The 27884-nt window shown below is 28.6% G+C and overlaps 3 protein-coding genes and 2 pseudogenes across 3 annotated transcripts; 2 read left to right on the top strand and 3 right to left on the bottom strand.

Annotated features, from left to right (window-relative positions):
- Positions 1 to 219: 219 nt before the first annotated feature.
- LOC150028153 (uncharacterized) lies at positions 220 to 2064 on the bottom strand. Its single transcript, XM_090301694.1, has one exon. The coding sequence runs from the start codon at positions 1435 to 1437 to the stop codon at positions 544 to 546; it is 894 nt and encodes a 297-aa protein (XP_090157820.1). The 5' UTR covers positions 1438 to 2064; the 3' UTR covers positions 220 to 543.
- On the bottom strand, positions 1976 to 4204 carry LOC137838068 (succinate dehydrogenase assembly factor). Its single transcript, XM_068647289.2, has 2 exons — positions 4130 to 4204; positions 1976 to 2614 (listed from the first exon to the last, which is right to left on the bottom strand). Exon 2 carries the CDS (start codon positions 2543 to 2545, stop codon positions 2210 to 2212), a length of 336 nt encoding a protein of 111 aa, XP_068503390.2. The 5' UTR covers positions 2546 to 2614; positions 4130 to 4204; the 3' UTR covers positions 1976 to 2209.
- Positions 4205 to 8935: 4731 nt separating this feature from the next.
- LOC150028152 (uncharacterized) lies at positions 8936 to 9433 on the top strand (annotated as a pseudogene).
- A 4054-nt stretch (positions 9434 to 13487) lies between these two features.
- LOC137838067 (Late embryogenesis abundant (LEA) hydroxyproline-rich glycoprotein family) lies at positions 13488 to 16898 on the top strand. The gene is made up of 3 exons (XM_068647288.1): positions 13488 to 14211; positions 15016 to 15087; positions 16629 to 16898. Exons 1-3 carry the CDS (start codon positions 13561 to 13563, stop codon positions 16680 to 16682), a joined length of 777 nt encoding a protein of 258 aa, XP_068503389.1. The 5' UTR covers positions 13488 to 13560; the 3' UTR covers positions 16683 to 16898.
- A 1374-nt stretch (positions 16899 to 18272) lies between these two features.
- LOC150028151 (uncharacterized) lies at positions 18273 to 26768 on the bottom strand (annotated as a pseudogene).
- Between the last annotated feature and the right edge of the window lie 1116 nt (positions 26769 to 27884).

The raw sequence follows: 27884 nt of genomic DNA, 5'->3' as shown, positions 1-27884 counted from the left end.
TGGGAAAATCAAGAACCTGTGTTACCAGGAACAGCAACACCTTTCTCTAAAAACCAAACAGAAATAAAGAAAGTGCATACATACACTATAAAAACATTTCTACAATCAGATAAAGGCAGAATATAGCATTAGAAAAAATAATGAATAAAAATCTAAAATTTAATAAACACTTAAACTAAAATTTTGTAATTTAGTACTTAATTTTAAAAAAGTTATAGATGCTTAAAACAAAAACATAATATATATTAAAAATCTAGAGTTTATTTGTCCTAACTAGATTTAAAAGCAAAAATAACATTATTAAGTTTAGCACTCAACTCTTCACAAGATTTATCATTCCATGTAAATATTTTCTCAATAGGATCATGTGAAAACTAACTCAATCAATAGACATATGATTCTAAAAAAAATGTTACACGATCCCAATGACTCCATAGTGTGATCAATTTCTAAGTGATACACAATTGAGTTCTGTCAGCAGTTTCTCATACTTGAAAAGATTGAGTACACTATAGTTCTGGTTGGGACCAGACCACATGATAATCACCACGAAGGAGAAGTAGAAGGGGTATCCGAGGAAGAAGAAGAAGAGGGGCCATGGATGCTTTGAGTATCACTGCCTGAAGTACCTAAGGAGGTGGCATCTCTAAGAGAAACAGAAGAACCTTCTGCAGGGAGCTTCTTCATAGGTATGAGAGGAGGTGTAAATGAAGGTGGTGAATGAGAGAAACCACAAGATGATCCTTCAGCAGCAGCACCATCATTACGATCATCATCTTCCCCAGAAGAGACACTTCTTTCTAAACCAGAGGGTGAAGTGTCTGGTGTCTCAAATGGGGTGTTTACTTGACTTGCTTTGAGCTCTAATTCGTTCTCATAAATGGGGTTGGAAATGTACACAAGGTGCTCCAGTCCACCACCACAAGGCTTCTCATTGGCACCACCTTGAAGTGTGTTGTCTTGTTGAAGAGACTGAGGGGGAGGAGCTCTTGCCAAGAATGATGCCAACGAAGATGATGATGATGACGAGACAGAAACAAGGCCAATGCCTCGTTGGGTTGCATTTGGTTCATCTTTGCATGGGAAAAGGAAGCTTCTAGGGGCTTGGAGAACTCCTTGTGAGTAAACATTGGTGAAGGGAGGAGAAGGAGGAGAGTGTGGTGTGAGTGAAGGTGGAGCATTTGATGTGGTTGTGGTGGCTTGAGTGGTGGAGATGGGAATAGTGTTGGCCTTGGTTTTTTTTCTGAGCTGGCGGCGGTGGAATAAGAGAGAACAGTAGAGTTCAGCTAGAAGCACTAGAATGAGGCCTAGAACAATGGCAAGACTTACCACCATAACCAAGGTTGTTCCCATGATGAATTTGGAGGTGCCCTTCATCTTCTTTTTTGGAGTTTGGTTTTTGATTTCCCCTTCTCTCTTTCTCTTCTTGTGGAACATATATTTGGCGGGAAAAAGATACAGGAAGGGAGTGAAGATGCAGAAAGGGCATTTGTGGCGGGAAATGGTACTTTAGAGTGCAATGCAGTGGTTGTGAAAGGGAATCTTGAAAAGGGGTGATGGTTATTGGGAAGAGTAAAGGCTTTTGTTTGTGAAGTGAGTAATCAGACTTAGGACTTGCAACTTCTGACAATAGTCAGATTGTCACTTTGTAGTGTTACTGTCAACTTTTCACCTAAAGATGCCCATGTTGAGATATGTTTACCTTATTTTGCATTAGTTTACTTTTTAAAATAATATTTTTTTTAAAAAGGATATAGAATTTTATACTATTCATCATTATAAATAAACTCACCAAACATTGATCAGATCAAGAGGTTTAAGATTTAAAGGTGAAATACTATTATTTTAATTCTGTTAATATACTGATAGTTTAATAAAGAATGCCCAAGTTGTACTAAAACCAGCAGAAATCATCAATCCATTGTTAAGAATTTAAAGTTAGTAACAAGTTAATTATTCCAATGCACACAAACTCTAAGGGCATGAGAGGCAACACTATTACATAATCGTCACTTGTCATAAAATCAGAACTCAAAATAGAAAAATTCACACAATATTAATGAAATTAAATTATCTGCATGTTAGGATGCCTCAAAGTGAAAGCTACCATGTCTTTCCTTCAATTTGACATGATTTTAGTTTGAGAAGGGTGTGTATAAAATGATCCAAACTCACGCTATTATTTAAGATATACAAACAGAGTAAAAACCTAAAAATCAGAACAGCGACCGTTGCGTTCCCAATCACCATACCTAGTGGGTTCAGGCCCTTTGGGTCCACCGATCTCACCTGTTTCTTTGTTAATACTGCCACCATCTTCGTCATTACTTTCTGACTCATGGCTTTCTTTGCTCTCATCATGGAGAGATTCTTGAGGTGGTTGTGCTTGTTTCTTGACAGGGTTTTCCTGTTGCAGTTGGGTTGAAGATGTGCAGAGGAGCCGTGTCACTGAGTTGGAAACTAAACCAGTCAGCTGCTCGGATCTGGTGTGGTGAAGAGCAGTGTTGGCTACACTGGTCAGTGAGCGAGTGAAAGAGCTGGTCATTGTTGGGTGCTAATGATGTTAGGCAGATGATAAGAAATAAGAAAACTTATACCAGAAGGGGAAAAAAACCTGAAAATACAGCAAACAGGAATAATTAATGTTTGTGCCACAAATCTCTATGTCTCAGACTGTGAAATATCCACAAACTGAACATGTGAATCATTGTTTTCTTTTTCAAAGACAAGGGATTAGAGCTTTGGTTTTAGATTAGATCACATTTAAACCAGTTCAGCACTAACTGTAACACCAAATATAAACTATCTTATTCTATAATTCTTCACTTTTTATCCGGTAATTTTTCACATGAACCATAGTAAACTCTAATGTAAGAAAGAGCAATATTGTTAAATGAGGTGGCGGATATTTTGCCGATCATCACAAAGGGCTGCAGTTTGAACTGGGCAGGGTAGATGTGATCTTTCATCCAACAGGGCCTTTTGTGTTGTCTTGTGGGTCTGGCGTTAACAGAGGCCAACTATAGCGCAGCACTATTGGCTGCAATGGTGTGTTTATATGGTGGAATTCTGGCAATCCACCCTTAATAATACTAGGAAAAATGGTAATAATAGTTGACAATGTGTAAACAAAAAAACTCAGAATTATAAGACTTAAATTATGGCAGACTATTCCACCACCAGTTATAAGGGAAAAAACTTATCTCGTTCTTCATAACATTTTAGTACAATTTATATCCAAAATAAAGTATTGCCTCACCACAAGAGACATATTTTATTTAACATCACAGGCAACCAACCATAATCCTGCCACTGTGGATAGACCTAGCTTTTTCTTGCAATCTGAAACCATTACTGAGGGTGAGGGGGTTGTGGATTTGAAAACTCGGTAGGAATTCTAATATTTAAAAGCACCAACAAAATATTAATTTACTATTTCCACATATCAACTAATACCTGTAAGGTGCAAATTTTAACAAAACTTTTGAGTGCCCCAAACACCTTTTTTACATACACACATCAGAGACCATTGTGCTGTTAACCATATTTCCTCGCTTTCATGGGTCAACAGGGTATCACAAATCAACAATATTCCCAAGCACCTATTCATGGAGATCTACAATATTCATTCTCATAATTTCCAGAACACAAGGTCTGCTTTGTTATTGAGGAGCATATAGGAACCTCTCAAACAATTTGCACGTATATGGGAGCATGGTTTCCAGATTCCTTTCTTTCCCTATGACTAGACCAAAACCCTAGCCCACCCCAAAGGTATGCCACCTAAATAAAACAATTCCAAATCACTCTTCCAACACAGTTCCACCATTCCTATGGCATCCACTAAAGAGAAAAACAGGATCGTATAGTACTCATACAGTATTCAACAAGCCATAATAGTTATATAAAACCCTATCCAACCATTTTTCTCGTTGCAGCATTTTCACAAACACCTTACGGGGAGAAAAATCATATAAAGTTGCAAGTGAGAGATATTCCTACACATATACATACACGATCATTCTATTTTGCTAAGTTTTAAATTTTAATTATAATTTTGATAAAAAAAAAATAGCGCTGAAATGAAATAATAAGAGAAGGGGAAAATAGTGGAGAGGATTATACGAACCTCACTGTTGCGGCGCGTTTGGCTGATGAATGAATGAAAAGGAAAATACAGAACTAAGACGTGGGGGCGAATTTGCTCTCTTATTCTGAAGTCATAAATAATTCCAAAATTTATTTACGTAAAAAATTAGTTTATTTCTAGAAAAAAAAATCCAATTATTTTTTAAACGCAACTTTAAGAGTAATTTGATATTAAATGACAAAATATAATTAAATTGTAAATTATAGTGTTTAAGTTGAGAGATCGAAGGTCGAGAGGTCGCCAGTATATTAAAAGTTAAAATAATAGAATAAGATAATATTGTATCAATATTCAATAAATAGGTCTAAAATTCTTAAAATATATATAATAATTGTAAGGTGTGAAAAATAAAAGCTCAATCAAGTTAAAGTCTAACAACAACCATTATAAAAATGTGACTTGTTTAACAGGTAAGTAAAGTTTTTATCTGATAATCAAACTAACCGATTATGACTTTATCATCGGAGTTCATTTGAGAGTGATCTTGAATCTAGAAGTCGAGAGTTGAACCATATTCAATAACTGAGTGATGGTCCACATCTAGTAGTCGAAAAGAAGCACAAGTCTATACAACAATCCGAGCTAGTTGTTCTACTAACCGAAAATCCAAGTCAACCACAAGAAACCGAAAAGAGAAGGAATTAATTATTTCTATGGTTCTGTAAGAAGATTTTGACGTCCATTTAAAACCAAATTATACATTTTACATATTTAATAATAAATAAAAGTTCTTCTTCTTTCAAAATCAAATAGATTATATCTAACTTCAAATTACTCATTTGGTAACAATCAAACAAAACTAAATTATAGAAATAAGCAAACTAAGATATTGAAATAAAATAATAAAAAAAAAACTAGGAGATATTTGTGACATGACATATGATATTAGATTGGTTTAACTGCTGGTAAATTTGAAATTAATTATTATACGAGACAAGAAGTTTGGTCGATGGTTAGGTTCATCATGAAAGGCATGTGATGATTGCATCCAATCAATAAAGGCCACAAAGAAAAGCATCACCAAAATAACACAGTAACATGGTTACTCACAAAGTTGACCTTTGATTGATTAATGCAAGAATCAATGTTTCTCTTCTGCTGTTCCCAGGTCCCCAAGAAATATTAGGGAAATCATTCATGATCTTATGAACACTGGTTAGAAATTATCATTGATCTAAGGTGTTTTCAGTTTCCAACTCTGGCTAAAGAGGATATCTATAAAATGTGTTTTCAGTATAAAAGGTGTTTTTGAGTCTGATTTAAGTAATTGTTTAGTATTCAGTGTAATAAATACGTAATAATAATGTACGTTTTGATTGTTATGTTTATTTATACAATTTGATGAATTTTGTTATTGTTGGGTTGAGATTAATATATGAATCATGATTAATGATGTATTACCTAATATTTTATATGATTTAATTTTATTAATCATCATTTAATCTTAATACATTTTAAACAATAGTACCAAATATCAAAAACATCCAGTAACCGATATAATATATATGAATAAAAAAAAATGAATATTAAAATTGTTATAATGTAATAGTCCCTCTAACTATCTATAAGTTAACTTAAAATTACTAAAAATTAAAAAAAAAAAAAACATCTTACCATGTTTAGTGTGTATCTCTTTCAACTTACCCTAGTAGATAGAATTCTGCCCCCACTAACTTGCACATCATCTAAGTATCAATTGTATTTTTATTTTCTTTGTCGACCTTTGGAAGACCCATATAAATTGGAACAACACTTGTCGAATGAAGTATTATTTGGAAGACAAAAATGCTTGTAGAGTGAGAAGTAGCCACAATAAAATCTCTATCAATTCATCATGTTACTTTCATGGAGGGAGGGACAATTATTGAATCATATTATTTCATAGGACCAATAATATATATTTTTTCTATTATTGATTAACGAACTCACTTTGTCAACACAAGGGATGTTGAATAGAATAAGATGTCTATTTGAGAAAAAATAAAAAGTATTTTTAGTATTCTACATGTAATGTTTCTTATTTGATTTATTAGAGATAAAAATATTTTTTATTATATAAACGAATGTTATTAGTTGATTTTTTAATGTTTTGAAATTATTTTTTAATATGGTATCAGAATTATTTAAACTTTAACTTAGCGAAGTTTGTTAATCTTATCAGGTCATTATTTAGAGTTTATCTTAGCGAAGTTTGTTGATTTTATCAGGTCACTCGTTATCGGATTGTTATTTGACTACTCATAAATATATAGTCTCCCACATATATAAATAAGTGCAAACATCATTTTACAAAGGAATTTTGTAAGATTGAGTTAAGATTAAATTTTACTTCTTAATTATACAAAATAAAATAAAACTAAGTAAATAAAATACTAAAAGCAACACAATTAAAGTGCAACTTATCTAAATAATTGTTCTAAAAAAAATTAAAATAGAGCTCTAATAACTTATGGTATTTTCATTTGTTATTTTTTATCATAAAAGAATATATTTGCTTTCTTCTTCTTCTTATTTTGCTTTTTACAGATCATACTCAAAGGAGGTTATTTTGACTCGTATATAACTAGCAAAGAATGTTAAATAGTGGGTTAAATGTTTCTTAAACAATACAAACTACTAAGATAAATTTTAATATAAAAGGGAAGCATGTATAAACATCATAAGTTTATGTGTGTTATAAAATAATTAGATGATAGACTAAACCTCATTTATAAAAAAAAATAAAAAATCATATTCGAATAAACTCATTTTATAAAAAAAAAATGCACATACACAAATTGTTTCTTCCGAGTTTCCACTAAAAAAAATGTGGTTAGATAAGAAAAATGACATTTTGAAGAAAAAAACGTTCGTGTATAACCTTATCTTATATAATATTTAAAACTTATTCTATTATTTCAAACATCTATTTAGTATTATAATAAGTTGTGAAATGTTTAAAATAAAGAGTATTACAATATCTGTATTGATTTTGTAATAATTTATAATAAATAATATTTATTATATTTAAAAATTGTAAAGAATGAAGTTTTGCTTTTATTTTTAATAATAACAATAATGATAAAAATTATTAATTTGTGCATAAGATAGAAAATGTTTACGGTATTTTATTCGGGTTAGAACAGTTACTAAAAAAATACTTAAATAAAAAATATTTTTAAAAGTAAAAAATAATTAGTTATTGTATTAATTAAATTAGATATTATCAAATTATAAAAATATTAATATTTAAAGTAGTTTTTTATTTTTAATAAAAAAATATTTCTATTTTTTTAAATTATAAATTAGTTTTTAAATTTTTAATTTTAACAAGTTTATAAGTTTTTAAAATAATAAATCTTACTTAAAATATCAATAATTTATTAGTTTATAAAATAATATATAATTTAATTTATATAATAATAATTATTTTATTTAATGATTTATTTAATTATTTCTATATTTTTAGATAATTTGGATGTTGAATTTGAAATAATATTTCTAGTTAGATAATTGCCATGTTGAAATTAAATATACGACTTTAATTTCGAATATGTATTATTGGATCCAACATTTATTATTATATTTAAAATTATAATTAATGTTCTTAAACGTTAAAATTCGATTCTGACGTGGCAACCTGACATTGGAAAATGTAAAGGAAAATGAATGAAATGGCAGAAGATTATGCTTTGGAGTAAGTGAGAATAGAAAAAGATAGTCCATATATGCTAATACGGTGTCGTTTTATTCACAACATAGCCACCACAATTTTTTATTTATTTTCAGGGTTATATTTAGCTACTTCTACACACTACTGAGTGCGTGAGCGTAAAAGTGCCACGTGTGCAATCTGCCATATGAAAGCACGAACTTCCCACGTGCTCACCCTCTCTCTCCTTTTGATTCCATATTAATTGGGTCCCCAACACAATAATTATTACTTTATCCCTCAATTAGTTCCCTATTTCATTTTTTAATTAAAAATCTATAATTCAATTTAATAAAAAATCCACTAAAGTATATCTTAATCAATTTTAAATTACACAAAATTTATAAACTATTAAAAGAGTTAATTATTTTCTGTCAATATCTACAAAGTATAAGATTAGACATCAACTAGCTCGGAACAAGGAAATATATTCAAAACAGATAAAATTTGTTAAAAGATAAACATTTAAATAAATAAATAAAGTGAATATTCTTCACAAAAGATATTAAGGTGTGGAGTAAAACTTACTCATATTTCATTTTCTATGAAATAAATATAATTTTTATACACAAATATTTCGTATGGATTGGATTAGGATTCATTCTTCTACTTTAATATGTTCTTGACATTTTGTCCCTATTGTATATTTATAAATAAATAATCTGGTCATAAAAAATACTCTGTATAATAATGTATGTCAATTATCTTTTAAAGTATTTAAAAATTAAGAAAATGTCTCAATTTAATAATTATTTAGTTATTGAGATTTGATCTTGTATCACCAATATAGTCACATATTAATGGAGTCGAAACCTTATATATTTCTTGCTTTTCCAACTCACCGAAATATTTTTTAAAGATAAAATTGACATAGATCATCATCTTTTAAAATAAATAATACTTTGAATGTGATGATTAACCCTAACGATGTCACTCAGAAATAAAAAATCGAAACTAAATTTAAAATAAAAAAATTGTTTATTTTGATGAATTAACCTTTGGATTCCTTGTTATTATAGTTTTTATCTTATCTATAAAGAAGGATAGATCTTATATAGATATGAAAACCCATGATCATGATGATTGTTATTATTATAAGTATATATAAAAGGGTATATATCTTTTCCTTGGTGTGTTTTATTGTATCCAAAGGAACCTCCTATTTTCACAACCAACTTGAAGAAGCTCCATCACCTTCATCCATGGCATCTCAAGCTCAGGGCAACAAGCTCACTGTTTCCACATCACCAAAGAGTGACAGTGGCAGCGGCGGCGGAGGCGGCGGCGGCGCGGCGGCGGCGCGGCGGGATCACTGCCCAAAGGGCCGTGTCTGTGCTCACCAACGACACACGAAGGGTCCTTCCGGTGTCGTCTGCATCGTGGCCCCACAGCATCACCAACCAATTGGATGAAACGCTCCAAATCCATGCCTGCTAATAAGCATGCTGTTTCTGACTCCACTTGTTGATCTTCATCATGCTCAATTTCTCATCATAACACAGATTAAACCTATATATTATTGTGAGTTATAATTATGTGTTCATGTGTAACTTCTTTTATATATCATATCATGAATCCTTCACTTGCTTAAATTCTTCAGTTTCCATGCACTCCTCAATTTCTCTATGCTTAATATGATAATCAATTAATTAATTATTCATAGATGATTAACTTAATTCATGGGTGGATCATGAATGATGGAGTTGCAGCTCTAAACTGGTTTTCTCATGATATTTTTCTAACTTTTTTAACTAATCGCATCAATATTTGATCTCTAAGGAACAAATCAAGTGAAAGATTTCATTTTTGAAGTAGCTTTGGTTTGGAAATATTAATCTTTATATGGGTTTAGATCCTTTGCATTATACTACTATACTTTTTTTGATGGGGTGTGATTTTTTTTTTCATCTTGAGTGTGTTTTAGCCGATCATGAACATGATCATGAAGTTGCAGAAGCAGAGGCCTATGTTTTTCAGAAAATTTTTGGAGATGTGGAATTAAAAAGCTTTTTGTTTTGTATTTTGAATGTGGATTTTGCTACAAAATAAGATTTTTTTTGTGTGATGGAGAAGGTATAAAAAATAATGATTAGTAGAGATTTAGATTTAGATTTAGATTTAGGAGAAATAGGATGATTGATTTGGTTGGTTGAGTGATTTTGATGAATGATATGATTTTTCTGGACAGCAAGTAAATGACTTAGATGGGTTTTGAATGGCTAATGATTTTAAGAATTTTGCATATGAAAACATTGAAAATGACGACAATGATGTCCTTGTTCAAGTCAACTAATTGGGAGTACCAGAAAAACCACCCCACCCTCACAAAACAAAACCAATGGCTCTTGAATGTCGATAAAGACACTTACATTCCATTCTTCATAAATTTTACATTTCTTGAAGTATTAAAATAAAAATATTTTATAATATATAAGTGAAAGTATATTTTATTTTATAATATTTTTATAAAATTTGAGTTTCACTTTGTTATTACCAAAATTAGACTAAAATGATACCTTTGTGAGAAGTGCATGTTTCTTGAATAACAATCTTTAAGTTGATCTCTAATGAGAGAGGAAGGTTTATCTCTGTAAGGGAGGTCCACTTTCAAAAAAACTCTTCGATGCTTAAGTCAGTAGGAATACAAAGACAATGATAAATTCTTAACAAAGATAGTTAAAAAGTAAGAGTATATAGTAGAGTTTAGTGTGTCCTTTTATTGAAAAAGTCATCACTTATTTATAGGTCTTGTTGGACTCAAACCATTAAGAAAAACATTTAATGGTTATCATAAGATATAAATGGATTTTGTAATAGTAACTAAAACCTATAACACCGATTTATGGTCTGATTTATGTGCCTTAAATATTATATCAAATGACTGATTATTGGTTTGAATGTATTGATCTTAATTGAAAAATGTATAGACTTAAAACTTCTTTTCAATATGTTATGAAAATCATTTAAAACCTATTTATATTGAGATTTCACGTCAACTAAATATAATAATATTTTATAGTATATAATAGTATATAAATAATGTAAAATTCAATTTATAAATAAGTTCGATTTGATAAGACTAAGTTAAGGTTAAAATACAACTCTTAATAACTATCTTTTTATTTAAAAAATAAGTAAAAATACATTTGAAGAAACATATGTAATTATGTTTATTTAACAATGAACAAGAATAATGGATTAATTGCGGAGGCAGGGACATGTAAGTAACAACAAGAACCAAATTAAGAAGGATCACGATAACAAAGAAATATTTGTTAACCACCCTGTATTTTCTTCCACATATGAAAATAAGATATAAAGTTAATTATGTTTTAGTTATTGATTTACTGAATATTTAAAAGTTTTATATTTTTTTAATAATTTAATCTTTATAAAATATAAACATATTTTTGGCTAATTAAAAAATTAGCTTTAAAACACAATGATTTTTGGATGAAAGAATGTCATATTAATTCGTCATAATGCTCACATGTAGCATTAAATGTGCGTCTATATGGATAAAGTATATTAGTTAGCAAAAACTATTCTGCCTTAGTTACGTAGTCCTGAGTTCAAATATTAAAAACGCAAATATATGTTAAAATTTGACAGAAATCTTAATAATTTATAGTGATTTTTGTTGGGTTAGATGTGTGGAAAATTATAAAATATGTATTAATTCTTCTAAGTAGTTTAATAATTATTACGATTACGATAATTTATTACGTAAGAAGCAGGGTTAAGGTGTAAACAAGAATGAGAGAAAATCAATGGATGAAGGCAAAAAAACGGAAAAAAAAATAGTGGGTCTATATTATTTTTCGAATATAGATTTGTTTTGTTAGTTTGGAGTCGTTGCTTTGGATGGATCGGGGTGCAGTTCGCCTCTCACAGCACAACGTTCTTTTGCTGAATTTTTCTTAGTTCAGGCTCAATAATGCTCCAATTGATGTGTGAGGAACAGTTTGAATTGCAGTAGTAAGCGAGTTGTGAAAGCATAAGAACAATGTAATTTTTAATAGGGGAATGACCGATGTTTCAGAAGTTTTTGCCTTAGTACAATTAAAGGCTTGGTCGTGGGTCACTGTCAAATCTCATTATGTGTTTTTTATCCTTTTCTGACTGGTGTCTTGACCCTCTGGTTTGTATGGTGATGGTTTATTGATGTTTCTTTCAAGGATTTGATCTTGTATGCGAGTCCTCTAGGTCCAGTCAAGTGAGTTGTATTTAGGAGTATAATGTAGCAGTTTGAATTTAGGTGTAGGAGATTTAGGATTTGAGGTTTTTTTTTTTATAAGGTTGAACCACCTTCAAATAATTCATATTTATTTATTTTTTATTATTGATAAAAAAATAAAATATTTAATATACAAATTTTATATTAGCACATGTAATCCAAACTAATCTAAACAATAAGACATTGATCTCAATATAGTAATATTTTTTAAAATAAAAATAAAAATAAATCTAAATATTTTATAATTAGATAATTTATATTTTTACTTAGATATTTAGATAATTATAATCTGATTTTAAAAAAAAATAAAGTGACCTGAAAAAAGTTGAATTGATGTCACTGTCACAGGCCTAGATATTCTAAACCACTTTGATTATTTCAATTCTTTAAGATATTTAGATAGATTACTTCTTAATAAAAATATTGTCACTGTCATGTACCTAAAAAGATCAGTCATGTCCCCGTAAAAAAGCAGTCACTGTCAGATGATTCACATCTATTAAAGAACTTTAATTATTGTTAATGGCCACTAAACTTATCCACATAACAGGAAACAAAAGGGTTACAATCCAAAATCATTCAAGTTAAAAAATACTTTTTTTTTAAGCAAAACCTAAAAAGTTTGATAATTATAAAAAAGGAATAATATCACTTTGGTTAAAATGATTTAGAAGGTAAAATATATGAATTTAAGTCGGAGATATTACCACATTCATTTAAATAATATAAATGTATAAATCTTATATTATAAGTCGATTTTACGAGACCGAGTTAGATTTATTTATTTCTTAATATGATACGAGAATTATTTCAAATTTATTTTAGCGATTATTTGTTGAGAACCGTTATCAAATCATCCAATTCATAATATATAGTCTCACACACGAGTTGTTAGCTTCACGAGTTGTTAGTTTCGACGTGAGAGAAATATATTGACGATTTCACATCAATTAAAAATTAAAATATTTCATAAATATATGCGAACCTCACCTTATACCTCGAACTTGAATTAGACTTAAAATACACTTCTTAATAATTTTCTTAATAATTTACCTGAAAACTTAAAAAATAGAAAATTATTACGTGTTTTCTTATGATAAATCATTAAATCATAAGTTTAGCTTCTTGTATAAATAAATATGTCTACCAATAAGATTATTTATTATATATCAAAAATATATAAAAAATCTATTATTTACATTTGTTTTAAAAAACTAAGCTAAAAATTGAAAATACAACTTGGGAGTTGTTTTATTTAGAGACTTTGTTGACTGTACCAGATAACTGTATTTTTGAAAACACAAATTATATAGTTTTATAATAAAGAAAAATATAAGTGGCCATAATAAATTCAAAATTATTTTAGAATTAATAAACTCCTAAGAGTACATTGAGTTAAATTTAATTTTATATGTTGTGTGCAAAGTTAAGCAAAAATTAAAATAAATTTTATAATGGTGTTTGTTTTGTATAATTTGTTTTATGTGTTTATCTCCTGAAAGAACCATTAGATACCATTGTCGATATTCAAAGATGATTGGGAAGGACGAGTTCGTCTCTTACTCGCCCCTTCCCTCAAACCCTAACCCTAATTCTTACGCTTATCATTACCCCCAAAACCAAAACGTTGTCGTTCTCCTCCCCACCTACCGCCCTCGTTTGCATCGCCGTCGCCGCCGCTGCATCCTCTACTCCTCCGCGCTCTTCCTTTTCCTACTCATCGCCGGCGCCGCCTTCCTCCTCTTCCCCTCCGACCCAGAGGTCCACCTCGCCCGGATCCGGCTCAACCGAATCGGAATCCGAGCCAACCCGAGGCCCATTCTCGACCTCTCCTTCTCCCTCACAGTCAAAGTTCGCAACCGAAACTTCTTCTCCTTATCCTACGATTCTCTCGCCGTCTCCGTTGGCTACCGTGGCCGCCAAATAGGCTTAGTCTCCGCCCCCGGAGCCGGCGGACGCATCAGGGCGCGCGCCTCCTCCTACGTGGACGCCACGCTCACTGTCGACGGGTTTGAGGTTCTCTACGATGTGTTCTACCTGCTCGAAGATGTCGCTAAGGGCGTGATTCCGTTTGACACTGACTCGCGAGTTGAAGGGAAATTGGGGCTTTTCTTCTTGACTATTCCTTTGAAGGTGCCTCTCTTATGAATTTCAGTGGTCTTTTAATTCAATCTCTGTTTTGTTGTTTTACAATTCACACGTGTTCCACAAACACTCTCTTTGATTTGGGGAATCTTAAATAAAGTACGCACTAACATGCATTTTTTTTATAGTATTATAAGTTTGTATATTACATAAGTTAAAAGTGATATTAATGATTATTTATGACTGGTTTACAATGTATAAACTAAACTACACTGTCGGTGCATAGAAATTATACATGGAACATGTAATAGTGTATTTCCCTACAAAATCTTAGAGTTCTATGAAGAAAGCATTCAATGAAATGAAACAGTAATTGTGTCTAATGAGTTGGAAACATAAAAAACATTTATAACTCTTCGTCTCGCAGGAGAATGTTGTAGGGGGATTTTAAAATATTTTGAGGTAAACCGGATTAGTTACTTGGCATTTTTGTTTCATACTATTTAGAATTTCCCATGAGTGGATTAGTTAGCTTTTGCATTTAATTTACTTGAAAGATGCTTCAGGGGATGAAGGTGAAATTTTTTCTGTGAATGTAATTCAATCGGAACCTCATGTAATTTGTTTGTGGGTAGCATTTTCTGTTTACTTTAGCATTGGGTACGAGAGAAATGATGGTAAAATACTGTTACTACCACTATTGTTTTGCTGGAAATGTAAAGCTTAAAATTTCGCATTTAATGGGTGGAACTTGCTATTTGGATGTTGTATTTACTGGAACTTGACACAGTAATGTGCATGCTTTTGTCTATTTGATCCCATTATATCTAAAATACTGTATGCTTAATGTAGGCGACGGTGTCATGCGAAGTTTATGTGAATATAAACCAGCAGACAATTGTACGTCAAGACTGCTATCCTAAGGTAAGGATTTTTTATTTCTCCTATCAGTCTATCATTTACAATTTTTGTCTGCATATTCATGGCCCAGGAATGATCTTTTTCATCTATAGATAGAAATTGTTCCGTTGGTCCTGTCCATTATTTTACTGAATTGCATGCTTATTCCAATTTATACTTCAGCAAGTAATTTTTAGGTGCAAAGGCAATGTACTTGTCTCTTTTATATTTTATGTAACTTGGCAAGTATTTAAGTTATGTTTCGCTTACTATCAAAGGCTCTGTCTGCTCTTACTACCCTGGAGGGATGGGGTTACGTTAGCCACCCTTATTTCTCAAGAGAGTTAAAACCCAACGCAAAGTCAGTGTGGAGAAAGGGAGGCAATATTGCACAGTCCCTCTTCTATATTATATTTGCAGCTGCATAAACTTGGTAGGCATTTTTTATGTATTAGAAATTCCAACTAGCAACAGGCTCTTGCTTGTTTGCTGGAACACAACTTAGAAAAGGGTGGACACGTGGAGTGTAATTTTTCTTTAAATTGTTGATTGCCTTTCTCCTTTAAGATTCTGAAAATTCAAACAAGCAAAGGCATCAAATGTTGTCATTTTATATATGTACATAGCGGCTACGTTTATTAACTTAAGACTTGAGAGCACGTATCTTACATTCTTATCATAGAGATCTTTTGTAGCTTAGCTGTTATGCATTACTTATTTTTTTTAATGCCCAGCAAAGAAAAACCAGAATGTTTGAGAAACATCTCAAATTAAACTTAAAATTATCATGTGTTTTTGCAATAGAAGGGCTGCTTCGATTATTTTATGGCAGTGTTTTTAAAAGAGAAGTTCAAACCACCTATATTAGACGCAGAGATTACAGTGTTCTCCTGTATGCAAAACTGTGATCACTGAGGGCCTCATTTTCATTTAGATTAGAACCTTGGATTCTCATTTTGTTTATAAATTGCAATTGGGTTGCAGTATAGGACTTTTTTTCTTTTCCCCTGATATAACGCTTGTGTTACCATATTTCTCTGCCTTTATTTCACTGGCTAATCTATTCGTTTTCTAGCTGCATGTTTGTACTACTGAAACAGTATCATAAAATTATTTTTTTCCTGTGGCTCTAAGCATTCCTGCATAATATAATACTTGAAACTTCAAAGGATACCCGTTTTATGCTTTTCAGACTGAAGTTGGTATTTATCATTTTTAAACGAGAGTTTGAGTCAATATTTGTCAGCCTAGGAGCGTTTTGGTCTTAACCATCATCCATGTTTCTTAAATCCTGGAGTACTCTACTAGGGGATTGAGTTTCTAATAGAATTTACCCTCTGTACTAATCATCTTTATATACTGCTGCTTTTACGCAGTTTCAAAAGTTTAAGGTTGAACTAAATTATAGTATGAGCTTCTCCTTTGGTACTTTCAATTTTTCAATTTTTAGCTATGCAGGCCTTCTGGCTCATTAGGTTTTGTTTCATATTTGTAAATTCTTGTAACTATGCATGTTTTAATTTAATATATATAGAACTTGCTAATCCATTTTCCATTTGCTTCAGTCATTGGGTGATCCGCTGGATCAGAGCGCAGATATTGAAGCTGGTGATACATGATGCGGTATTAAACTTTAGCATCCTTTGTCTGTACTGCTCTGGTGGTGGTGGTGTTCGTATTCAATACATTTTGCTGTCTGCGTGCTGTATAATTTGTATATGGTTCCACACCCTTGTAAATAACGGTTAAATAGAGACCACCTGCATTTTGTATTTAACGCTCGTATGATTTAATTTAATGAAAATGGTACCTGGGAGTTTGTCAGGAAATAAAAATCTATCTTCCCTCATAATGTTATTTTACTTTTTTTTTAAAATGCCGCGCTTATATGTGCACAGTGCACACCCTGGATTTTTGTTGAGTTTTGTTTTGAAAGTTCTTTTATTCCACATCTTGGTAAATACTTTTGAAAAAATGGAATAGTGGTTTAACCATGTGGTTTGCTTTCGTCGCATAGAGTGCGTAATCTATTATGTAGCTTACCTTAGTATGATAGTTCTTAGTTTCTAACTGAGCCGATATTCGGTAGTGCACATGCCCGATTTATATAGTTATAGCAATTTTTACTGTGAGATAAGACTTCATTGATAAGTCTCGGTTGATGCTGTTGAGATTCCTGGACATGTGTTCTTTTCTGTTTTAATATTTATGTGAAAAATGTTGACACTCCAAACTCCTATTGATTGTATGGAGCAAATGTGGGGCAAATAAGGCCCCTCTTTGTTCGTAGGCACGGGGTCCTACCACGATATCCAATTAAAATAGCTAGATTGAATTTTCAACTTCAATTTCTTGGTGGAATGTTGTCATCAGTGGTTAGGGGGTTGTCATCCAGCATCAAATTTCTGCTAGCAGTTTCTGTTCTAACAAATATTCTGTTCTCAACGTGTTCTAGTATTTTAGGTGGTGGCACACATGACCCGTTTGCAAGGGAGCCTAGAACAAGGGTATAAATCCTTGTTTTCTTCCATCGTACTTCAAAGATTGGGTACTTTTTATCTCTCTTTTATTCTCACCGACGATGAAAGGCAGCATGTAATGCCTTCTGGTATTATATATTATTCACAATCAAAAAGATGAAATGCTTCTGTAACTCATTCTGAAATATTGTGTAATCTGTAAACGCATTACATGGTGCGACCATCTATCTATCTATCTATATATATATGTATGTATATTTGAGATAGATATTGTGTCAATTCCCCTTAATCAATATCTGACAGATTAGAGTATAACTAAACCTTTGTCAATTTTGAATTTGGTGTCTACTCTGATATTTATCCAATACTCTGTTATTCAAGATGATACAATATGATGCAGAGATTATGGATGTAAAATGGAGGAATAGAGTAGATGTAGAGTCACCTTCAAAGCAGCAAATTTGCAACCCTTTATAGATTTTGTCTCGTTTAATATAAACGAAACATTTGTGTCTTAACATTAAGAGTGAATGCACCAATTTTTTTAATTTTTTATCCAAGCCTGTAATTATGTGATGAAAAAACATGCCTGGCACAGAAAAAACAAAGAAAGGCACAATTTGTTTTATTATTTAACACAAATGCAAGCAGCTCCAACCTCTGTGATCTGAAATTCTTTGATCATTCATGATGAAAGAAGAAAGATGGATTATTTATTTACATGCATGCTTATAAACTCACTCTTATTATTGGATACATCCAACTACCTAATAGCTCTACCACGCCATACATATTCGCCGTGATGCAACCGGCAACGGAATGACCCCGGATGCTGCGACGGCGAGCACACGCATCGCTTTGCAGAACCACTCTCACCGGAGCTGCCACCATCATGAGCCTGGCTTGCCACCGCTGGGAAAACCCATCTTCTATGCACCATGAAAGCTTCTCTGTTGAGAAAAGAAACTCCAGGGTGACACATTGATTCTTCTCTGTGCTTTCAACCTTTTCCTAATAGTGGGTGCAATACATTATATATATTATGTGGCTTACTTGGTGAAGTTTAGAGTTGAAAAAGAAAAGAATCTGAGGGGGAATAGGACATAGTGGAAGAAGAAAGGAAAGGGTTTGGTTTGGCATCATAGGAAGCACTGAGAGAGGTTTTGAGGATGTTTTTGTGTAACCACATCCTGTGCTGTGTGGTGTGCTGTGTTGGACCAAATCCCACTGCATCTACAAAAGTTGGAAAGCGTGTCTCTTTTGGCATCTGTCTTTGCTGCTTCCACGTGGCTCTCTTCAGTGCCTCTAACTCAATAACAGATCTTGCGTGGCATCTGCCTCTTCTGTGATATCAGTGAAGCTTCCAAATATTGACTTCCAATATATCATGTATTTGTCTCCACCCTTATACTCAATTAACACTGTTTATTTACTTATCTCAAACCCTTATACTTAATGTCAATAAAACATGAAAAATTAATGTAAACATTCATTCAAAATCATGTTGACTGCTATTTCAATATGATTATGAAAATTTAACATGAAATAGAATATGTATTTTGTCTGCAGATTCACTAGGTTGTGTTATTTTTTTCTTTTACATCAAAATGTAGGTCTAGTTGTAATTTTGATTTCTTTATTGTAGTTGTATGGGCCTAGACTTTACTTACTAATAACTTGATAATTGATTTTTTTTTTCTACCTGTTTTCCTTTTTCTTTTTTATTTATTTTATGTTTAGACTTCGGTTCTCAATCATGCAAAGTTATCTGATTTTGATTTTAAAGTTAGTATTCAGTAAGATTAATGTAATAATAAAAATGTATTTTTTTTATATCGTGTTTATTATATATATTATATTTGATGTGTATCATAATTTAAATAAAATTAATTAATTTGTAGCATATCTTTTTGTTTACTCTTACTATATTTAGTCTGGTCGGTTGGCGGCTTCTGATACCGGATATTACCGGTTCGTCCGCTCCTACCCATACATTTATTGTTAATTTTTTAATTTGATTGTTTTTTATATTTTATGAAAATATTTTGGTTTATTTATTGAGTTGATATTTTTGAACCATATTTTATATTGATGTGACTTGCTCAACTTTTGTCCTCAAATTCGTTATGTAAATTGAGACTTTTCAAGTAAGACATGTTGATAATTTCAACATACGTCATATTTCATCAACATTATTAATGGATATAAGCTTTTATTTTTAAAATCTTTTATTTTTAAAATCTTGGTATTTAAACAAATTTGAAGATTTATAAACATAACTTTCATTTAATACTTAAGTCTTCATGCAGAATTTCTAACAATTTAAAGTTGTTTTTTTATGACTAGTTTTTTTTTTACTATATTGGGTTACTATGTAATATTTTTTTACGATATTGTGATTATTATTGATTCAATGAGTTTTTACATATATAAGAGATCAAATACAAACTCTACTATATGGATCGTTTTCATAATGTGTAATTCTAGAATGTATAACCCCATTACTTTATTCAATTAATAAATGATATAAAAATATATAATTAAAATAGTAGGAAAGTACCATATTTAAAAAAAAAAAACCAAATTAGAAGGAGGTGATCAAATTGCAAAAATAAATAAATAAAAATAAAAATTAGCCTAATTTTTTTATTAAATAAACCAACTCTAACTCAATTTTATAAAATTGAAGGTGATGTTTGTATTTATTTATATACTATAAAATGTATTTATCTCTAGTTGATGTGAGATATCCAATACACCCTCTTGTATTGAGACCTACAAACTCGTGTGTGAAACTATATATTATGGATAACGAATGATTTAATAAGTCGAAACTTTGGGATAAACCTAAATGATTTTGATATCATATTAAATAGTAAATTTTAAGTTTAAACTCAATCTTATAAAACTGACTTATAAGGTGAGGTTTGTACTTATTTATATACTATAATGTCTTTATCTTTAGTCTATGTGAAATTTTCAATATCTTCTCATGTCGAGACTTGTCAACTTGTGTGTAGACTATATATTCTAGATGATCCAATAACAGTTTAATAATAGGTGACTTGATAAGTCCAACAAATTCTTGATAGGATATACTCTAAATAACTCTGATACTATATTAAGAAGTGAACTTTAAACTTATCTCAACTTTATGAAATTGGTTTGTAAAGTAAAATTTACACTTATTTATATACTATAAATATGTATTATAAAATGTACTATAAAATATTCTTAATTTTAGTCGATATAAAATTTTCAACATATATTAACTTCATGTAAAAAGAACACAAAAAATCAAATAATAATAATAAAATAAATAAATAAGAAACTCAGTTAATGGTTACACGTGTGAGAGAAATTGGAAATATTTTACATATTTGTATTCAATTTTAATGAATGAAAAATAGAGTTAATAAAGCATCTTGATTTTTCTATTCAATTTGAATACTTTAGATGCATTTTAACTATGAGAAAGTGTTTATTTCACATATTCAAGTTGTTTAATGTTTATGATTTTGTTCTGAAATGATTATAAAAATCGAGAATATTACTTTTTCTTGTCGAATTCTCAACTTAAATATTTTATTTGTTATTTTGTATGTTCTTTACAATTTAGCTGCGTAATCCTATTTATAAAACTTTTGTTATAAAATGTTTAAAACCAGGCTTGTGACATTGACATGTCAAAACTCATAAAATCATTGACTATTCTTATAAGACACAAATCTCATCTTACTTATTTGCAAAATTTAATTTCATTATCAAAAGTGTCGTATTTTGCCTAAAATAATAATTATACAAATGATTCATCTCATAATCATACCTATTCATGATATGATAAAATCAATTAAAATGGTAACCCTCTTATATTGTTTTAATAGTAGTGATGTGAGTGTATACGTAACCATGGAAAAAAACAGTAGAAGGAATAAGAAAGAAGAAGAAGAAGAAAGAAGAAGAAGAAGAAAGAAGAAGAAGAAGAAAGAAGAAAGAAGAAAGTAGAAGAAGAAGAAGAGAAAAAGAGGTAATAGATGAATAGGAATATGTTTCAACTAGGACATTTGGATTAAAAAGAGTTACAATAATTCAAAAATAAGAGATTTATTTTTTTATTTTCATGTTTATTTTGGGGTTTATTATATTTATGTAACAATTTTACTCAAAATTACTACTTTATTTTATTTATGTGGTAGATTTGATCAAGATTAATTGTTTATTTTAGTGTTTGTGATAAAAAAAAAATTATACTTGTAGTAGTATTGAATATCCTATTTTTCTTAATCGATTTTTCGTGGGTAGATCGATTTTGTATTTATCATTACGTAGTTCCTCAGTCAATAAAATTTTAGTAGTAATTTCTCAACTTTGAGTAATCACATTGATTTAAGTTAATTTACTATAGAGATTTTATCTTTAATTATAATTCATAATATTATATTATATAATTTGTACGTTATTTAAAAGCAAGTTTGTAATACAATTCAGTATAAAAAATTCACCCAAACAAAAAAACTCTTCAGAAATCTCTTTTCATTAATGGTTTTGTCCTTTATTAGGATTAAAATCTCATAACAGTAAAAAAAAAAGCTAACCCATGTTTGAGAAACAATAAACCTGAATCAAATATTCAAATATATTATTAAATAGAAAGTCATGTAAAACTATTTTACTATTAAAAAAAAAGTCAAATATGTTTTTCGGTCCCTCTATTGTAATACAAAATTGATTTTTGTCAACAGTTCAAATTTTATATCATCTAACTATCTATAGTATGAAAATAATTAAAATAATTAATTTTTTTGTTTTTTTTAATTACAGACTAATTTTTACTGTAATTACTTTCAGTAGATTCATAAAATAAAACTTTTAAATTTAATCAATTTCACATCTAATTTATTTCAATTATTTTCATATTACAAGCATTCAAATAATCTAAAGTTTAGATAGAAATGAAAATCATTTTTCTATTATAATACAAAAATAAAAAATTTATTTAACCTAAAAAATATAAGTTCTCAATAGTCTTTTAAACATTACTCTCTTTTTAAAAATGGTTTTCAAAATGATATAATTATGTAAATAGTCATTAAAAATTTGAAAATTCATTAATTTAATCTGAATATCTATATAATTCTTAATTTTATATGAACTAGTTACATATATATTTTACAGACTATATTTAAAAAGAGAATAATAGTTTACATACTAAATTGACGATTTTTTTTCGAAACTTCTTATTGTCAAAGTTGAGTGAGCTTTGACTTTTCTGTTTTAGTTTGACATGCCTTTTAGCACATCACCTTTGACTATTGCAATTTCATATTGTGTTTTCAAAACAAGTAAATAGTTATATTAAGTGCATTTTAAATTTGGTTTACTTTCAAAAGGTAATTATTTAGTTTGTAAATATTTCAACCAAATAATTATTTCCTCAACAATAATATAAAAAGGTGCTAATTCTTATAATAAAAATGTAGATAAAACTATGAAACCCATAATTTTAAGTTACATCTTATTAATCAAATTTAATAAAGTGTTAATATGTTTTTTAATAATTAAAAATATTAAAGTCTTATTACAATAAATTTAATTTTATTGTTTTTTGTTTTAATTTATTAACCTTAAATAAATCACTAAAAAATTAAAATTTATAAAAGAAAAAAATTAATTGTTTTATGCAAGAGTTACTAAATATAAAACATGTGTACAATTATCTCAACCATTAATGTTAAAGTTTTGGATTAATAATGTAATTTTTTATGTCAAATATGTCATTATTTATTATATAGTTATTTTAATTATAGTAGTTCATCAAATTAATTTAAGTAGATGTTATTCTTTCAATAACATAAATAATTTTTAAAACAATACTTAATTTATATATAACTTTTAAACACTATTAAATTTTTACACTCATTACAACTATCTATAAAATAGTTTTAGAATAAAAATGGTATAATTAGAATGATAAAAAAATACGATGTTAGAGGTAATAAAACTTCATTTTAAGTGGATGAAGTGTTTTATTTTTTTTATTTTTTAAAAAAATATATAAATATTAAATTTCAATAAATATATTTTGAGATAATGTATATATACTTATACTATTTTAATTAGATATTATGATATAGTATTGAATTGATATGAGTAGAAATGTTACACTAATAATTAATACAATTAATATTTCTCTTTTTACTACTATTATTATTATTGTTTTAAAAAATTATAAATGTATCGAATAAACATAGTAAACAACACAATTAAAACTTAACATGCTTGTAATAAATAAATTCACAAACAAACACGTATATTTAAATACTAATTAAAGACACGTAATAAGATTTATTGAATTAAAACAAAATTAAATAAAATAACTACAAAACCTGTCTAAAGTTTATTTAGCTTGAACTGAGAAAAACGTGTTAATTTTTTTACTTTATTATATGAAAATATTATAGTCTAATTTTCATTCACGGTTGATGCATTCTTTTACGTTATCAACTAATTAAAAGCTATTTTAAATATAAGTGCCATAAAATAAATTTTTTAAAAAAATATAATTTACAACATATAACAACATGAATAAAAATTTCCTAATTAAGTCCCTACGATTATCTAAAAAAAAATATAAACCCTAAATCCTAGACACATACTAATCAAAATTAATGACGACTTATCTTCTATTTTAATTTTTGAACGTTAGATAGAGATCTCACATCAATTAAATATTAAAATTAAAATATTTTATATGCAAATCTCAATTTATAAACCGGTTTTGTGAGATTAAGTTAGGTTTAAAGTTCACTTCTTAATATTTTGAAAGATAAATTTTAAATAAATTGATTTTAATTTAATAAACTATTTCATTAATTTGAAAATGTTTCATATTTTAAATCACTTAAACTACAATTAATAAAGTAATTTGCAGGGAGTTAGTGTGATAAGTACTATTCAAACGTTGAATATTTTTTTCTTGGGAACAAAACATTGAAGATATTATAAAAAAAGAAAGAGAGAAAGATGTTCTAGAAGACTTGGGTACTTCTTTCTGAGAATCCAAACTTCTAAGGCAAAACTACAGTTACACACACATGTAACACATTAAAAAACTTATGAAGATGACAAAAAACAATTAGGTAATAACTATTAATTGATATGACATATAATTCAATATTATCAAATTTTTAAATTAAAAAGATGAAAGTATGCGTCAATAAGTACTTTCATATAACATTTAATTAAATTTTTATCAATTGTGCTCAATAAATTATCTAAATACAAAATATTCAAATACATATAACATTAAGAATGGAAAGTATTGAAGAGAAAATTCAGACTTTTTTTATACTTTATACATATATTAACTAAATTAAATATTATTTTACAAAATAAAAAATATTAATATTTAAATTAATTTTTATTATTATACATAATTTTTAAATTAATATTTAATTTAGATATAAAAAATTTCACACCTAAATATTTAAATTCTAAAATTGGTAACTAATTAAATATCAATTTAAAAATAATTTATCAATAATAAAAAATAATTTAAATATTAATAATTTTTTTTAATTTTTAAAATAATATTTAATTTAGTATATAGGAATAAATAATTTTTATTTAATAATTTTTTTACCGATATATAATATTTTCATTATCTTTTTATCGAGAAAGTGAAATTGACTCCTATATATAATTATTAATTATTATTTTGCGTTTGAATTATTAAAGTTAACCCAATATTATCTCAACTGTTTATAATCGTCTTATATGAAATTGTTTATTTTATGTTATATTATATTAAATTAAATTAAATTATATTTAGTTAAAATGTGAAGTTACATAATAATGTTTAATATAAATTTTTTTATAAAAAAATTAAATCAAAGTATGATAAAGATATGTGGAGAGTTTCTTACTATTAATGTATACATTAATTTTTTTATTTAAAGGGGTAAAAGATTTTGTTTGCAGGAGTGTTTTAATAGTAAATATCTTAATAATGATCCGAGTCGCTCACCGAGTCGAAACCAGCTGACGCGTTTTGAAACTCGCTCTTCATTTGTTTCGTTGAAGTTTCTGGTAGACGCCACGCGTGAACACACTTTCTTTCTGCTTTTCTTCCTTATAAATAACACCTCTCTTCTCTCTCTCTCCAAAAACCAACACATTTTCTCACATACCCTTTCATTTCCTCAACTTTTCCACCATTTTCTTCCTTCATTTTCCCAGAAAAAATGAGAACTGTGAAGAATATTTTGGGCCTTCCTCTTCTCACTTTGTTGTTCATGGCAATCTCTCATCTGGCTCATGCTCAGGATTTTCCTCTTTCTCCAGCACTTTCTCCCACCAGTGATGGTTAGTTCAAAACTTCCCTTTTTCTTCTTCACTTTTTCTCTCTTTCACTTTTCCTTAATTTGTATTTATGAGATTGAAGGTGTCCGTATTATCGGATACTGACATTCATATAGAACACGTATAACAGTTAATTCAAAAAATATTTATTAAATTTATGATAATTCTAAAAAACTTATTTACATTTTAGAGATTATATAAAATTATATGGTCTTTATGTTTGTACTAGAAATTAGAGATTATATAAAATTATATAGATTTTTATGTTTGTTCTAGAAATTAGAGTTTTTTTTCTGGTATAAATAGATACAAATCTGATGAACCGATTTTATGTATTATATAAGTTTATGGATTATATAAGTTAAGTTTAAAGTCGAATTTTATGGATTGAATTAAGTTTAAAGTCGAATTTATAAGTTGAGTTAGGAAATTAGGTTTAAAGTCGTCGATTTTATGGGTTGAGTTAGGAAGTTAGGTTTAAAGTTATCGATTTTATAGATTAAGTTTAAAATAAATTTCGAATTATTTCATATTATGTGTACATATTAGTTTCTTTATGAATGTATAGGTTACAACTTAGATTTATATAAAGTGATAAAACTTCTCCTTTTTATGTTTTTTCTTACAATATGTTAATCTGGGTTTGTTTTGATTCTGACAGGCACTGCAATTGATCAAGGAATTGCTTACATTCTTATGGTGGTGGCTCTGGGCATCACATATATGATTCATTGATTTTTCTTTTTCTTCTTATTTTTTATTATATATCATGGGCATATTAGAGAAATTTTCTCAATTTTTGTGCTGTAATTATTCTTCATGAAATTCAATATTATTCCTTCTCATAAATTATCTTTCTTCTTCCTTTTCTGGGTCAATTTTCCTCCTTTTTTGAACCATCTTTTCATTATTCAAAATCTTCCATTTTTAAATGACGCCGCTTAGAATAAATGGACTCATGATAGAGATATGATTGATAGATTTTTCCCATTTTCACAATGTTATTAATGAAATATAATTAATGAAATAATTAAACTTTTTTAAAATTATTATTTTATATGGATATGATTTTAGTTGAAATCTGATTACATGAATATCACACCAAGATTCACATCGTGTTAGTTTTACATTACTAATACACTGATTACTAATTATAATTGATATCATGTTATCTTTATATGATTTCAGTTTAAATACATATATACTAAAAAAATCATTAAATAAAAATATTTTTTAGACACCAAAATAATTAGTTGTAATAGTAACTAAATTAGAAACTATTTTATAAATTAAAAAAAAATTGATTTCTAAATTAGATTCTATTATTGTTAAATTGTTTTTAAATTGGTATCTAATTAGCAACCAATGTTTTAACTACCAATTATTTATATTCTAAATTTGTTAGCAAAAACTTTGGTTGTTAATTAGATACCAATTTAGAAACCATTTAAAAATAATAGAAATTAATTTAGAAACAAAAAATTTATTTAATCTCTAAAATAATATCTAATTTAGTCATTATAACAACTAATTATTTTTTATTTCTAAAATTAGTTTCTATTTTATGATTTTCTTGTAGTGATAGTACCAATTATATTGATATCGTGTTATCTTTGTATGATTTCAGTTTAAATACATTGAGATTTGGTTAGGTTGATATATATATATATATATATATATTTTTTTAAAAATTTTATGTATTTTATTAATTAAAAAACGTAATTGTACCTTTTTATTAAAATAATATAGGATTATTCTACTCTTATGCGTAAAGAAGAGAGTTGTTGGAAGACTTTAAAAAAAGTATTAAATAATGTTGATAGAGCATACAAATTGGTCAAGCCGTGTAACTTTGAATGTTACCAACTCAAGAATTTCAACTCATTATTTATTTATTTATTGCCACTCATACAACAATAATTATATTTTTCTCTCATATGACATTTATTACCTTAGAAAGAGACCAACTTATTCTTTTAT

This window comes from Phaseolus vulgaris, chromosome 4, assembly GCF_051622355.1.
Source record: "Phaseolus vulgaris cultivar YP4 chromosome 4, ASM5162235v1, whole genome shotgun sequence".
NCBI lineage: Eukaryota > Viridiplantae > Streptophyta > Magnoliopsida > Fabales > Fabaceae > Phaseolus > Phaseolus vulgaris.
The sequence above is the reverse complement of the archived record's forward strand: the minus strand, read 5'-3'. Positions and strand labels throughout refer to the sequence as shown.

Coding starts and splice junctions, on each gene's coding strand:
- LOC150028153 (XM_090301694.1), bottom strand. CDS start 1,437: ATGTTCCACAAGAAGAGAAAGAGAGAAGGGGAAATCAAAAACCAAACT.
- LOC137838068 (XM_068647289.2), bottom strand. CDS start 2,545: ATGACCAGCTCTTTCACTCGCTCACTGACCAGTGTAGCCAACACTGCT.
- LOC137838067 (XM_068647288.1), top strand. CDS start 13,561: ATGTGTTTATCTCCTGAAAGAACCATTAGATACCATTGTCGATATTCA. Junction 14,212..15,015: donor TCTTGACTATTCCTTTGAAG/GTGCCTCTCTTA, acceptor TGCTTAATGTAG/GCGACGGTGTCATGCGAAGT. Junction 15,088..16,628: donor GTCAAGACTGCTATCCTAAG/GTAAGGATTTTT, acceptor CATTTGCTTCAG/TCATTGGGTGATCCGCTGGA.